Source organism: Numenius arquata, chromosome 8 (assembly GCF_964106895.1).
Source record: "Numenius arquata chromosome 8, bNumArq3.hap1.1, whole genome shotgun sequence".
In the NCBI taxonomy this organism is placed as follows: Eukaryota; Metazoa; Chordata; class Aves; order Charadriiformes; family Scolopacidae; genus Numenius; species Numenius arquata.
Window position 1 is genome coordinate 14,292,153 of NC_133583.1, and position 16,607 is coordinate 14,308,759.

The 16,607-nt window shown below is 36.3% G+C and overlaps 1 protein-coding gene across 1 annotated transcript in view; it reads left to right on the plus strand.

Annotated features, from left to right (window-relative positions):
• The window catches only part of ARHGEF3 (Rho guanine nucleotide exchange factor 3), a 122,132-nt gene that overhangs the window by 25,244 nt on the left and 80,281 nt on the right, over positions 1-16,607 (plus strand). The window contains exon 2 of the mRNA XM_074151445.1: positions 5,741-5,807. Within this exon, the coding sequence (XP_074007546.1) occupies positions 5,741-5,807 (67 nt within the window). The remainder of the gene's footprint in view (positions 1-5,740; positions 5,808-16,607) is intronic.

Genomic DNA, 16,607 nt, shown 5'->3' on the forward strand with positions numbered 1-16,607 from the left:
TTTTTTCTTCTTTTAAAATGAGTACCAAAGGTACATAAAGTTATTATTATCTGTAACTTAAAACATCTAAGGGAAAATCAGTATTGTTCAAAGCTAAAATGCTCTTGCATATCTCAGGCTTCACCAGGTAAACCACTTTGAATTTTTTTTTTTTTGGTGTAATTTACTATCACAAATATCCCAGTGTGTTAAAACAAATGTGCTTTTATGAACAGTGTATTAGTGTACACTTTTGATAGGTTGAGTAGATGACATTACAAAGAACAGTTCTGAACAGTAAGTAGCATTTATTATTTAACAGTATCTTTGTAAAATATTCACAGCTGTAGTAACAACCTTTATTTTTGCAGATTGAAAAGAAGTTTTACTTAGCACAGCTTGTCTCTAAGTGGTTTGAGCTTTCCTTTTGTTATCTGAATGAGTACGCATGTAGATTTGTGAAATGCACTTTTATCTTCAAACAGATGCAGCAGCTGAGTATTTTAAACAAAAAACACAGCTTGGATATTCGTATCTAAAAAAATACTGTTGTAGTCAGTGATTCTGAGTGCAGAAAGACTGCAGGATCAGATGAAGACGTAAAAGTTATGTGAGCTTAATACAAACTTGCATAAATCCTTCATTTATCTCATCATCATGCTTCAAGACAGATAACACTCTTTTTAGTCAATGTAACAAACTTTAAAAAGTTCAGTGCATGTTGTAGTCTCTAGATTCCTTTATATACTTATCAATTGTCATTATATAATGAACCTACAGCACAGTGAAGGTTGCACAAAAAAACTCCACTGATTTATTCTGGGAGGCATGTTAATTTGGTGTCTAAATAAAGATTTCAATAAGGATATCTTTGTCCAACATATACTTTATTATATGTATTCATAGTAGCTGTGTGAGGGAACCTGAATAGAAAACCCTGCACATCTTAAGGATGAAAGCATTATTTTATGACTTCTAATTCTTTTTCTTATCATTGTCAACAAAGTTCTGGTGAACATAGCTAGGGTTCGTCCTGAGTTTTATGCAGAAAGAAGAGTTATAGGTCATATTCAGTCTTTGCAAAAACTCTACAGTTTCATTGTTTCTGTAAATGTTACTGCTACTGGTGACAGGTGAGAAAAAAAGTTTTAATTCAATTTTTAATTTAAGTTTCATGGCAAAATTGGAGTATGCTAAGTATACACTTATTAAACTCATTTTTGCAAAACCATTTTAAGAAGGATCAATGTTTTGTTTCCAGAAAAGCCTTTATGATGATGCTGGTTTAATATGAAATACTGGATTTTTTTCTGAATGCAAGCAGCAAATGGGACAACATAAACATACTAGAAGACAAATAAATACCTACTTCAGTCTTGACAGATGCGTGTTTATTTTTAATTCAGTGTTCCGCAGTGAAAACCAACTGACTTTTATGCTTAATTCACTTTAATACTTTATTAGTTTCTGGTAATATCTTGTCTTTATTGTATATAAACTTCTGTAGTATGTACTTAGCTGTGAGAAAGAAAACAACACCTCTCTATCTGTAATAGTTTTTTATTTAATGGTTTATCTTGTTCTTTCTCCTTTTTCTTTTCTTTTTTGTTTTTTCTTCTTTTTCCCACCTCGCCACCTCTCCAAGTGGTTTTCTTTTGTAAAGCTTTGCTTTCTGTTGGGTGGTGTGTAATGCAGCCTTGTGTTACAAGAAGCATAGTGTAATAAATAAATAGAAAAATGTAAATAAATAGATTTATTGTAACTAACCTAATAAACAATCTAAATTATCTCAAGTGTGCAAGAAGTTCTAGAACTTCTATTCATGCTGATTTAGGACTTCAAGTGATTCTCATGGGCCACAGAATCTGGGACCTTACAGCTCTTAAGCTGATAATTCACTATGTGTTTAGTTCAGTGTCCATTTACTCTCCAGGCTACAAAATAATGGTAGAAGCACCTTGGTTAAAGATAGACCAACAGCTCAGAGGATATTACCATTGTTAAGAGTTCCTGCAGTAATAAATATTTTGTTCAATAAAATTCCAAATTATCCTTGTTGAACAGCAGAATCACTAGGAAACACACAGGCAAGCAACTCACTATAGTTCAGTCATTCCCTGGTAAATGTTTCAAGGGACCTAAAATGCATCTGAGGTACTGAGATGTGAAGATGCCATTTCCAGGGCTTATTTTGTCAGGGCTGAGCTTAAAGTTCAAATGGAAAATGAACAGTTAAAACTTCTACTAAAGAGGAGGAGTTTGACATACAAACAGATAGACATGGCTGAAGGCTGAGTATCTTCACGGGCTGCCCTTCCAAATGGCAGGCCTCCACTTGCACTTTTCTCAGACTGGATGGACTTGGTTTCAGGCTTTTATTTCCAAGGTAAACTTTCCATAGTGATTTCCAAACCAAGCTCAGATAAAGGTTTGTTGACCCCTTCTCTCCCACAGTTTGAAGAGTTCCTATATAGTCCCACTTTCTAATCTTTCTTTCTTGAATTTGGTGACTTTTAGTTAAGTGAAAAAAGATCTATCTGTAAGAAAGGTCAAGTATTATAAATTACAACTTTGAGATTACTGTTGCAAATAACTGTAGGGAGGAACTCCTCTCTTTCCCCGTGCACTTACGTACTTCCTTTTCTCAGCGATGATTTAGTCTGTGGTCATCTATCCGAAGTATTTCAAGAGCGTTAGTCACAGTGCATGCAGTTATAGGAACCATCCCTGTCTTGTTCATGACATCTGAAAAATCCGTACTAAAGTCTAAAATCATAGAATCATAGAATGGTTAGAGTTGGAAGGGACCTTAAAGATCATCGAGTTCCAACCCCCCTGCCATGGTCCGGGACACCTCCACTAGAGCAGATTGCTCAAGTAAATTACTCAGATACTAAAGTGTCTCTAAAAGTCAGATCTGCCCATCGCTGTTAATGCCTATTAGTTTGCTCCTCTTTCCATCTTTGAGCTAATGTTCTATCTGCTACTGAATTATTCCAGTGATGACTTTTATTATTGGGCTGGTCAGTAAATTACTTTCTTTCCAAACCAAGTGGGTCTAATACATCTATTGATATAGTATCCCTCGTATCAAACATAAAATTTATTGGTTATTTGAAAATTAGAATTCTTGGACAGTTTTGTAGCTTTATGGTTTTGTATTTAAAATATCAAATAGCAATTTAGTATTTTAATTGTTTTATAGTACAGGCTGTTTCTTAATTAGCTTATGCACTGCTGCAATTCAGAAAAGATTTATCCAGTAAACAGAATGTTCACAAGTAATAGTAGTAGTGCCCTGTAGAAAAAAAGAGCAAGAGATTAATTTAAAATGTATTTGAAAAAATCTGAAATACTCTAATTCTGTTTCAGTACAGTTCTCACTGATGCTGATGGTTGGGAAGACCAAGAGATCAAAATAACTTTAAGATAGTGAAGGACCAAACTGAAAACTGTAAATGATGTTTCATTTTTGGTGGAACTGTATTTTGTTACTTGAGGTGCAGTTGGGAACCAGAACTTGTATTTTACTTCATTTTGATTTGTGTGATCAGCTGAAAAATGCTGGTTCAGAATGGCGGTCATAAAGAATTTATGAATATGCTTAGCCTAGATGGTTTCTAGTGAACAGTGAGATTTCTAGAACATTTGCAGTACCATTGTGAATAATAGATTCGTTCTCACCAAAATGGAGTAAGGTTCTTGACTAATAAAGGAGGATAACTATTGTGAAAACTGGCAAAATTGCCAGATTTAATATTGTCTGCTGGCTGTAAAGACTGGCTGTTGTTGTGGAGTCTGGGATGCTTTCAGTGAGTGGGAAAGTTACAGATTGATGATAACAAATGGTTAGTCGTTAGTCGTCTTCTAGTGGATGGCCTTCAGTTTAGTGTAGTTGAATGATACAACAAACATTGCTTATTACAGAGTTCTCAGTTCTTGTTACAGAATTATTGTGGGGAGAGGTAATTTTCAATGAAGTTTTCATTTCCCTTGTAAATGTTGCCTAAACTATCATAAATCCTGGTATCTTGAAGTTGAAATGCCTTTTATTTCCCCTGTATTTAGCTTAAATAAAATAGAACTAGTGCAGTTCTTAATAAACTGGGAAAATAAATAAATGAACAGAATTAAAATATCAAAGAAAAAACACAGAAATGTTAGTTTAAACATGAGATTTTTTTGAAAAGTGACTAAGGAGCACAACTCTAGAAAGCTCACAGTACTTTTTGGAAAATCTGACTCTGGTTCTAGTATGAGATCATCTGTGAATAAAAGGGGTGCAAAACACTGGTAGGACAATTGATAATCTGTGTAACTTGCTCTTGTTGATCACATTTTTCTCTTTTCATAATGCAGTTCCAGTTCCTGTGAGGCTTTTGGGTTAGAAATTCAGTTTCATAGTATTTTAACTTGGAAAGCTGCAGTAGGATTTATTAGTGGGACTAAAGAGATATGCTGCCTTGAGCTTTTTAATGACTTTATCAATGTGCTTCAGATATTGATTTTCTATCTGGTTGGCTGGCTGGTAGAGTGAAAGACTGAGAAGATTTATATCTGAACCTTTCAAGTTACAATAATGACTCTATTGTCCTGATTATAGTTTATTATTTGCATTATGTTGGCACCTAAAAAAGTCTACTGTGATCACAGCTCTATGATGTGTTTTAATGCATGTCATAGGAAAAATGTCTGTACACCAAATATTTTACACCAAAATAGAGAAGACAGAAAAAAGACTGACTTCTCTCAAAAGAGAGAATCATTGCTACCCTGACTCCACAGAAAAGAAACTGGGACGCAGTGGGTTGGAGTCCTTCAGGAACTATAGGCAGCAGGAACGACTCCCAGGTCTTTCATGTGTTAGTCCAGTGCTATAACTGCAAAACATCCATCTTGTTATTGTTGGATGGTGAGGTTTGACAGGCAGTGATTTAATTTGCTATTTTTTAACCGAGTTTTTGTATTCCTGTTATTATTTGTGATAGCTTCTGTCATCTATGTAATTGCATGGCTGGAGTTGCAGTGTGCTCAGCACTTAGGTCCCACCACCAAACTATTTGTTGGTTTGGTCAACTTCAACAGGTCAGTCAAGCTTTGATCTGACTTCATGTGTAAAATCTCAGCAATGTTTGCCTACCTTTGTAAAGTAGTTTAAGATCTTACTGGTGAAAAGCACTCATTAAGAGGGAAGTGAAGAAATGTTATGGATACTTTTCAGAAATAATTGTACAGCCATAATTATAGGGTAGGAGAAAGGTTTTGGAATGAGTAAAAACTGGAGTCAGCTTCTCTAGTTTTTAGCGTCACACAAAGCTATGGCTAGCTTGCTTGACGTTGCTGCTTTGCGTAGCTTCACTATTAGGATTAAAGGCTCTTTAGTGTCCCCGTCTCATACAGCTGGCAGACTGCACCATCTTACATCACCCAACATAATTGCAGCTTCATAGACCCACACTCTTCAGGTCAGGGTTGTCTCTGCTTGTTGAAAATCAGTAGGAGTAATAACTTGCTGTCAGACATGAAGTCAGTGCCTCTCTGAAGGCTTGTAAGGCTGCCATGTCCCTTAGCTCTCAATCTGAACTAAAGCATTTAACTAAACTGAAGAGAGAAGCCTGTCAGAAGTACAGCCAAGGAAATCTAAGGTGTCTCAGTACTTGAAGCCTGTGTTTTTCTTTTCTCCCTCAATTGTCACTCCGTTATTGAGATAGAAAATATGACAGCTGAAAATGTAAACACTTTTCCTTGTCTCATCTTGCAGGCCAAAACAACAGCAGCAGAACAATTTTTCCTTGTTTCCTTCAACCAAGGGCTGGAATTTCAGAGGGGTAAGTTTGGTATAGTTTTGTTTATACTCTGTAACGTTCCATCCTGCTTCATTCTGTTGCAGTGTAACTGTCATTAAAACGTGATCTGTGAGTACTAAAATTATGGCAAAGCAATTATAAAATGGAACTCTTAATTTCATGACCTCCCAAAGGCTTTCTAAAAAAACAGCTTTTGTTTATGTGACTTATTATGAGGGGTGAGGGAGACCATTTGATGTGAGTTAACGTAGAATGTGATTTAAAAAGAAAAAAAAATCAGTGTGTTTTCCTATCTGAAAATAAATCAGCAAAACAGAACTGATATATATTGGCTTTTAAGTGCTCATTTAATATAGATATCTGTAAAATTACTTATTGAAAGCTTTTATATAAGAATTTTGCAGAAGTACAGTTGGAGAATGATAATAAAAATTACATGGATTTCTTAGAAGGTAGAAGGGATTAGGTTTTATTTCCATTTGTTTGGTTGGCTGAGGAAGGAAATACAGAAGCACGTGTGTTCCTACAGTAACTGAGTCAAAAGGTACATGAAAAACCAAAGCAAGTGAAACTGAGAACCTTAATATTTGCTGGTGGTATCAGAAGCTTTTATGCATGTCTGCTTCAGGCTTCAGACATGTACTTCTTATGCAGATGAATGCTTTCAAAGAGTTGTGTAGTCCCCTCTCTGTCCCCTGTGAAGCCACCTATGCCATTTGTTGAAAACTTTAATGTGATGGTGGCTGAGCTGAGATGGCAATGGTGCGTTTGCCATGTGTATAAGTACTGTAGCTTGGGATACAGTCTAGGAGGAGGAATTGCCACTGCATGTTGTATCTTAAGTCATAGTGTTACTGCAACCTTTAGGTCAAAGAAAGGTCTTTTCTGCCTTGCAGACTTCCTTTTGTATAATAAACAGTATGTGACCATTACCCATAATGTGGACTGACTTATACTGAATCTAGAGAGTTCAGTTTTGTATTCAGGAGAGCATGTAAATGTGTTTCCTCTGAGCTTCTTCCAACAAAAGATTTAAGTAGAAAAACATTACTTAAATGCTGTGCTGAAAGGGTAAACGGTATTGATAGGTTTACTGGCCTGTGTTGGTCGTAATATGGTAAACTTCATTAAAATGAAAAATACTTTTCACAGTGTCTGATACTGATTCTTGCATTCTAATTTGATATTTTAAATAGAGCATCCACTATTGTATACTGTGAGCTTTTTGTTTTTATCATTGATTTCTTACATTGCACCACAAAACTACAGGGATGAAGTTGTCAGCGTTACTGAGAAAATAGTCACTCACAACAGCACTGTTGAGAACACAAGGAAAATATCAACAACCTGTAGATTAGTTATAAATTTCAGAGCCAGTTTAAAAGTAAAATTTACTCTAGTATTTCTCCAAATTCTCAACTATGCTGGAAAAGAAATTGAGGAAGAATGTTGTAGGTATGAAAATGGTAAGAAGAGCGTTCTAGGTATGAGTTGTAGCTGAAGAAACAGTGATCCCAAGTTCAGGGCACAATAGCTCAATGGGAGTGAAGGTCTGAGGTTGGTAACTGTGGCAGCATGAAGTCAGTGATCCAAGCTGCATGGCAGGAGTGGACTGGGCTAATAAATGAAGAACAGAGAACTGGAGAATAAAAGACTTTGGAATCAAGAGAAGAAATCAACAACCTGAAAGGAGATAGGAATAGTTATTATTTATAGTCTGATTAGAGAAAGCAGGCAGCAAGTAAAGGGTCTTCAGACTGCTTCTTTTACGTGTGGAAATGAAGATCTGTGGGAGTCGTCTGCTACCTTATTTTTAAGGAACTTAGGAGTCACTAACACAGATGTCTGTACACAGAAGTTCTGTAGTTGTAATATTTCATAGAAAGCAGAGTTGTAAGTTCAAGGCAGTTGGAGTTAATTGTTTGAAATAAACTACTACATCAAGAGAAGAACCTGTATCAGTTGTTCACTTGGTCTGTTTAGATGCTGAAACCATGACAGCTGAGCACTGAACAAGAGATCCAAGTCTCTGCTGATGTTTGCAATATGTGAGAATCAGCTTTATTTTGATGGATGGAAAAATTGTGTTATGAAAAGCCCAGTGAGCAGACTTGAAGTCACAAAGGTTTTCATAGAAATGGCGAATGATGAAAGGTTAACTTTGATGTCTTTTCTCAAACAGGAGTAAAACCTTATTGGGTAAAAGAAAGAAATTAATGTTGACAGTGGAGCAGTGCCCACACTTGAGTATAGCAAACAAAACTCTGGAGGTGACTTACTCATAGCATAGATGTTTTAAAAAAACATAGCTGTTTCTAGATTACAGACTGTAATACAGGATCATTCCAACAGTTGCAAAAAATGAGAGAGATAATGGTTAAGCATCAAATTGCAACATTGTGTTCATCTACCTATTCTCACTTATGCAGTCAGTTCACTGGTTTTAAATGTCTCTGTATCATGCTGATAAAGTGTGCGTGTTAAAGCATCCTTGAACATACACCAACGTAAACCTCAAAGTAAGATAAGGAAAGCCAAGATGCTAAACATTTACCAAAGAAACTCATCTACACTTCCCTTTTCCTCTCCTTGCTTAAATTTATTTTATCAGAGGAAACTTTTTTCCATGTTGAGGAGTTCTTTTGAGCCCCATGGTTAGAGATCATATTTAATTTTCTCAATGGGGATTTCCATGTCAAGATGATATCATTTCTGTGTTTCTACTAACGCTGTCATTTTTAGATAATGGTAGCAGTTACTTCTAGAACTTTGGATAGTGTTTAGGTATCAGTGGGGAGAAGGGAGTTTATTTTGATTTAGAATAATAACAATAACAAATCCTGTTTTAGTGTTTTAGGCTGAAAGTTTACCAAGCTGTGCAATCTCTTTGCTGTATGCTCCTCTTGCATATACATATGAGACATCAGGTTAATTTTGTCTTTGAAGAGATTGCGTAGTCAGGTGTCCAGAGTATTTTATAGGGAAGGTATTTATGGTGAGAATTGTAATTTCGGAGGAAGAAACACAGAGCCTGTGGAGACAAGAATATCACAAACTGGAGGGACAGGGTAGTGGGAAAACCAGAACACAGGAGATAGGTGGTGGATGTGGCGCTTGGAGTAAAAAAGGAATAAAGCAAAGGAAGACACTAAGTATAGGATTGGAGAGGGGGAGAGGAGGAAGCTGCAACTTGGGAAGGGGGATAGTCAGGATGGGGAGAACAAGGAACAGTGAAAGAGGTAGTTACAGAGAGAGAGTGGAGAGGGGTAAAGTATGGAAAAGAAGGAAAGCTAGTGAGTGTGAAAGCAGAGAGGTGGAAGTATGGAGTGGAGGCAGAAGTCTTCTATAAAACACAACGGGTTCAGTTCAGCTTTTGCAAATGTTGACTCCAGGAAGATGAAGACGCCATGTGGGTGGCGAGAAATTTCTGGCCAGGGCTTGGTAAGGAGAAGAGGTGTGAATATCTCATGGGATGGGGCAATTCAGGGGCAGGTCAATAAAGTATGTAAGGAAAAGAACAGCACAGATCTTAGCACAGAGGTTGGTATTAATCCTATTTTTGCCGTCTCTTGTGTTTGCCATTAACTCTTGCTCTTTTTGTTCTTGTCTCTATGCTACCCTTCCCTTGAAACCTTGATGCAGATAGAAGTTTTTCCTCAGTACTGCTGTTTGGTGCTTATACAAGAGACAGCAGTTGAATATTCTGCTCCTAGTGTCTATGGAAATAATGTGTTATTTTTGCCATGCAGGGTGGGAAAAAGTTTTATTTAATAAAGCATCCCATGAGGTTTACCTTTGTACAGTCATGCACATGTAGTTAGAAGATGCCAGGATTAAAGCTTCTGTGGTTGTTTACTGGTTATGATACAGTCTTGAGTTACACACTTGTGTGCCTTTTTTTCCATAATAAGAGTAGTCAGGATTATTTATAAGAAAGTTCTGAATTCAAGAAGACTTAAGAATCTCTCCTGAGGAGTTTCAGACTTCAGCTGCTTTATCTGACTCCTCTCCCGCTCCCTTAAAATCGCCCACTTTCTCTTTTTGCCAACAGGATAATTTGCAGACTGCCTTAGTTATGTGAATAATAGGCACGTGTTACTGAAATTCTTTAAATGATATTTTTTTTTTCTAAAGATTTATTTACATACATTTACCAAAGCAGTGTTACATAGCAGTCTCACTGTTCATACGGTGACACTTCAGATGGCTACAAAGAGACTGCCAGGCAATCAAAAGAAAACCAGTTACCTGATTAATGAAGAGTATTTGGATTGTAGGTGTAACTAAAGAGGATGCTGGTTTTATCTCTTTGTCGTTGATATTTCTCTCTACTGTTACATCAAGAGCTAGCATCATTTCCTGCATATTTTAAACAAACATCTGAAGCATCATGATGGTTTCTCTACTTTTCTTTCCCCTACACACCAAATGTGGCTGACGAGGTTCACTCTAAAAATGTAAATAAATAGGGAAATCTAAACCAACGTTTTCTACTTGAAATATTTCGAGGCATGTGTTTGGTGTGCAGTTGCCTGAAGATTGAAGAGAATTTACTGCAATAGGCTTCTTCCTATTTCCTGCTTTTTTGTTTCCTTTTTAGTTTTGCAGAAGCACTGAAGTAACCAAGCTGCAGATGCGGTCACCTGTGAGGAAGGCTGATCTGATTTATGAGAAGCCTCACATAAAAATGTGCTAAACATGCTGAAAGTCAATTTTAGATGTGTAAGTGGTTTCTGTGCTAGATTTACTGTAAGTGTGTGTGGGAAAAAGGTGTCTTTCATGCCAAATGGGAAGAATTCCATACTTTTCAGACAGTATTTGCAAAACAGTGTGTTTATTTTCTGCAGGCTGGAAGATTTCAGTTATTCCCTTCAGGGTACGTGAATCTAAACAAGATAAAAGTTGCTAAGAGAGAAGTTCTTTTCTAGCTTTAACTTGATGATTAATTACATAAATTACATAATTGCATACTACCACAGAAAGCACTTCTTTACCTTTGCTGAATTCTGACTTGTTTTACTTAATGTCTGTATCCACTGATACTTGTTTGCTTAAGCAATGATGTTACCCGTAACAGGCATGTATTAGAAGTGGTGTCAGGCAGGTCTTTATTCATACTTGTTGAAGCAAAATTACGTGCTAGTGTCTCTAGATTAAATGTGCTTAAATACCTTTATCTCATAGTATGACCAATATGATTTTAAAACACAAGTTATGTACATTAAAAGGCATGTGTGATTTTCTGTTATTTTAATGTTCTTGTATTTTGTGTGCATAATTTAGATAGCATCCTCTGTAGAGGAAAAAAAAGTTTATTTCGCATTATTGAAAGCATAGCTGTGAGTGGGATTATTATACCTGTTATGATTTAACAGTCAGAAACTAGTTCCTTTATGTGTCATAGAAAGACTCCTCCACGTGGGGGAGTCCTGCTGGCATCCCTGCTCTCCCGGGCCTGCCCTGGAACTGTATGTTCATCCATTTCCCTCTGGGAACAGTCCTGCTGTTTCTTCTGACCACCTGCAGTAGGTTAAAGAGATGCTCCGTGGGTCCTTGATCCCTGACCTGTCTCATCCCCCGCTTTCTCTTTGAAAAGAAAAATTATGAATTCCATATTCCTTTTTTCTCCTTTCTAACAGATGATATATTCCTGTGCTCCATTTGCTCCTTTTAGATCTCTTCCTCTTTCTTCTTCCATTGGGTTGCAAGCTCTTCCATTCCAGAGCTTAATTGCCTCAGCACCTCTTCTCTTTTACTGTCTTTGTTCAGGCTCGTCTTTACTCTGCCTTTGTGGAGGTGCTGTTGTGCATCTGGTCAGCCTTGACCTTTCTTGGGTCAGAATGAATGTGATACCTACTATTAGAAGTGGTAAGAAGCAATTTTATAAGTCTTACTGCTTTAATGTATTAAAAAATGGATACTGTAAACATAGAGCCTGTATAATGAGCTTAGTGTAAGCTGAGTTTCCCTATAGCCTTGCAGTTCTTTCTTTGGAACGTTGCAGGGAGCAGGGAAACTTTACTTCAGACTGATGACAGCAGCAGTGTAGGGGTCAATAGGAGTGTTAAAAATTCCCTTCCATGATAAACAATTTTGAGTTCAGTGTACTAGAGCTTATGAACTGTAGTAAGTAGACAGCCTGGACACTGATTTTTATTTGTAAAAGAGTTGGTTTTGATGTTTCCCTGCTTAATCTATGGGCGGAGTTTTAAATGTTTTAGCTTGTTATTGGTTTTGTTTTTGAACAAACCATTGGAACTCTTGTTGATTAGTCACAAGACTAATTCCTCTTGGAACAGCAAGGTTTATGTTGGCAAACAAATAGAGATACTATCAGAAATTCATTGTGTGGCATTTGCGTAACTGGACAATTCCATCTGCAGCTCCAAAACACACATCAGAACTGTTATATTCTTAATGTATACACTGAATTTAAAAAGAAAATCAGTGTGACCAGTTAGACAATTTTGAAGAATTCAAGAATGTATTATTCCAAACTGATGTGCTGACTCAGCATGGTTTAATTGCCATGATAATTTTTATCCACAGTGTGTGATGTTGTTAGTTATGACAGAATGTTTTATTTGAAATTACAGCAAAACATCATGTGTTCATATATTAGCTCTTAGGTCTGCGTATCTTTTTGTAGGATCAATGGATAGTGTAAATTACAAGGTTCTCGGCATACAGTAGTACTTGAATATGTGCTGGATAGACCTTTATGAGGTATTTATAAATGAGTTGTCTATAAAGGAGAATGATGCAGGCTGGCCTTTAGACTTTGCCAGGTTTCTAGTAGTTTGGGACTTAGGTAGAAAAACCTGTGCATGTTTTATGAGCTGTTACTGCTCATGCTATCTAGACAGTGCTGTAATGCTTAGGAATTTGCAGTGTTTTAATTAACTCAATTCAGTAGCTGTTTTATTGAACTTTCACAGTTTTTACATATAAAATAATCTATCTGTTAAGTACATAGCCGTTAAACCTGTCCAATTACCTAGTTTACAGGGCTACTTGCCAGTTAATTACATGCTAGTTATATAAAGTACACCTTAGATTATATGTTTCTTGGGACAAGAATTTTGAGGAATGTTTATAGAGCACTTGGCTAATGCATTCTTGAAATAAAGAAACTGTCTACAGGCTTCTACATCTGTAAAACTTTTCCATCATTATTTGTATTGTGAAGGGTAGATACTCTACTTATTAAAGCTTAGTTATTCAAATAATATTTTGAGTTTTTCTGATAATGAAAATACTGTAATATCCCTATTTGGAAAGATTTCTTATAGTTTCATGTTATCTTTTCACAGAATAGATACTTTCTTGAAAAATACTTTATGCAGTCATTCTGTTAACATTGTAGGGCTTTATTTTATGGGTCTTTGTAACTGCTTTGTAGCAAGATTTATTTTTGTTCCGGGTGTGGTTTGTTATTTAGAGTAGAAATATTCTGTATATGCTATAAACCCATCATGCCAGCTATTTTGCACATACAAACAATACTGAGCTTGAAGCAACATGTGATAAAGCAGATAGATCCAATTGTCATTCTCTTAGGCTAAGTCTGATGTTCTGTTATATAGCAGATTTCCTGTCTTTAATCATAGGGTGGGTGTTACCTTGTACTCCTGCTGTCATTTACTGTTCTTTTCTTTGTTCAACAGCAGATGAACTTGACCCCTCTTCAATTTAACTCAAACCAAACTATGCCTGTTTCTTTGTATTTGTTCCCCCCTCCCCACCCCCCCCAGCGGCTGCTCTTTGAGAACATATGATGTGAAATTACTATTTCCTATGACTTTGTTTCAGAAACTTGTAATGGTTAACGGGATAATTCTGTTGTCCAGCTGAATTTGATGCCACTTGGTCTGAGAAACCGACATCTTTGAAACCGTTTTGATCTACATACTGGCATTTTATTGATGCTGCAATATTTTGGATTAGCAATTCTATTTTAAAATGACTAATGGACACGAGTGATTGTATGCATGGACTTTAATTGCTTTTTTTGTTTTTACTAGTTATGATACTTGCAGTAGAACTCGGTGTTATTGTAACCTGTTACAAAGATATGTTATTAATATCACTCTTTACTTTTTTTACCAAATCATTGTGATGGTCTGTTGTCTAATTTCCTAGCCCTCATATTGTAAAAACTCACTGCTCAGTCTTAGTTGATTGTAGAAATTTCTAATTTGGCAGTGCTTAGATACTTCATAGTTTTAAATAGTACTAAGTTTTAAATGAAAAGTAAATAAAAGGGCTGCAGATCTGGAAAATGTTGCAAAAGCACCATTTGCAGAAAGAGTTGGGAAGTCCTCTGTGCTGTACTAGAGGTTTTACTCAAACATCTGCCTCTCCGTCTCCAGTTCCGTTATAGTAAAGGTGTTTCAAATGCCAACCTTGTAGAGGCTTTCCCCTATTACCAATAGATAAATCGAAGAATGGGTTGACTGCTGCACAAAGTTTGAAGTCAGCCCCCTTGCAACACAGTTTCTAAAAGGAGGGAGGTCGCTGCAGGGTTTTGAATGGACTAGTGGTTGCATGTGAACCTGCATTTAACTTGCTTGGGCATCTGGATGCGAAAAAGGGAATGTTGGGTATCTTTCTACCATAGTACTTCAGGTGTGTATGTTCCCTTTAGTTGTCTGGTTAAAAATCCTAGTTACATCAGCAGGATACTGCCCTGAAAGAATTACTTTATTTACTTAATTTCCATACTTTTAAGGACTTTAGAGAGGAAAGCAACAGTGAAACTGCTTAGGGAGTTTTGCTTGCACTTTGCCTTTATTTTGACAAGATCAGCCAGCAGAAGATACTTGGAAACTGGCTGTATTCTCTCTGAATAAAGGCTTATGTGCTTGTTGTTGTAAACATTTGACAGACTTTACCCCAGTGCTACCCCAGTGCTTTGGGCATTTTACAAGTGAGAATATTAAATCAGGAAAGTTTCTCAAAGTGTTGTCAGATTTTTAAATTTATTATGTAAATCATTTATACCCCGTGTTCATTCTCTGTTCCTCTAAACCAAAGTTATAGTAATATTTAATTCCTTTTACCCAACAACAGACAACAGACTGTTTTAAACGTTTACTAGATTGATGAGAAAAAGACTGGTTGGCCAATCTGATGCCTGGGACTAGGCTGCAATCTGTGCTATCTGTTTCTAGGCTGCTTAAATTCTGATGGTTACTGAGGCAGAAGGTTATAAGTGAACTAAGAAATAGCAGAAGTTTGAATATAAAGAAGCATAGTAAGTTAGGGTTTTTGCATGTTGTGGTCTCCAGGAAACAGAATGCGGAAATCCAAATGTTACCAGGAAATCTGATTGAAAAATGCCTGCCTACCTAACTTCAGCTTTGGTGCACTTGAAGACCTATGAGAACCATAACACTTCAAAAACTTGCACCCCTATATTTGAGCCTGGGTGAGGGATTGACAAATTCTGATAGCAAAGAATTAGGGTTCCCTGTGACAATGTGAAAGACTGTTTAAGTAATAAACAGCCTAATGACAAGTTAATGGAGAGAAAGGAAAGAATAATTGAAAAAAATTCCAGGCATATGTACAGAATTTATATGGATTTCCTTTGAAAAATAAACACTGTTCTGCTGGAAGGGTCTGAAAAGAAGGCGGCTAGATTTGGTTTTAGCTCATCTTTATGCAGGGAACACAGGCCAACAGCATTTACAGTACCCTAAAAGGGAAATACTTGAGTAATTTTTTCAAGTCTTGGCCTAAAATATCTGCTTCCTGAAGATTCTTTCAATTAGTATTTTATACTATGGCTCTTGTTGTCAAAGGAATTGATTGCTGAATGACACTAGTTTCATCTTTTATCTTCCACCAAGCTCAGCAGAAACTTTTTGTTCAAATTGAGTTTTGAACTGATGAAAGATTGCACTAGACCTGTTTTCCTTAAGTCTGTATTGCTGTTAGCTTGCTACCCAAATTCTAATTTGTCTTGATGTTCTCGCCTACTGGAAATATGCAGAATTTTGCACAAGTCAGTGTTGGTAGATCTGAGCAAGTCACAAAAACTTGAACAGTAGAGGGAAGGATCAAGAGTGAGGTGTAAGGATGTAGGATATGTGAAGTAATTGTCTCTGTGTACATGTGTACAAATATATTCAGAATACAAAGTATTCATCTTATGTTTATTATACTGAAAACTTGATTTATTTTTTTTTGTATGTTAAAATGAAACAGTTGACTAATATATTCAGCTGTTTCTCTTTGTCCATTACGGATACTTGCCTGAACTTTTCCATTCACACAATTATTACTTCAGTCTTAAACAAACAAAATAGTCTCTTTGAAATAGTAGTGGAAACATATTCAGTCTTCTGATATGACTAATCAATAAGACTTCTAAAACCAAGCATGCACTATCTTACAATTGTATAGAAAATATTTTAAAAGGCAAGCACTCAAGAAACTTTTTGCTGTGTATTTGCAGTGTGTGTACAAAGGATCAGAAAAGTTCCAGGATTTTACCGTTCTCTGTATTGGCACTTGCACTACGTTAGAGTCCACATGTGCTTTAAAAAGAACCAAATCTCGTATATCTGTCAATAGTTCCTTTTTACCAGTTTCTGAGAATAAGTTTCACTTGCCCAAATAGTTAATTCAGTTTGTGATGCAGGAAAGATGAAGAAAAGCCATTTGAGATCACTTATTTTTACTTGCCATATAAAACCCTGTGTTTCAATCACTTGCAAGGATTATGGATTCCATTTTTTGGGGTCAGTATTCTGCATTGTTTTCTAGCTAACTTTGGCTAAGGGAAGTTGGTATCTATCCATGTCTAGATTTTGA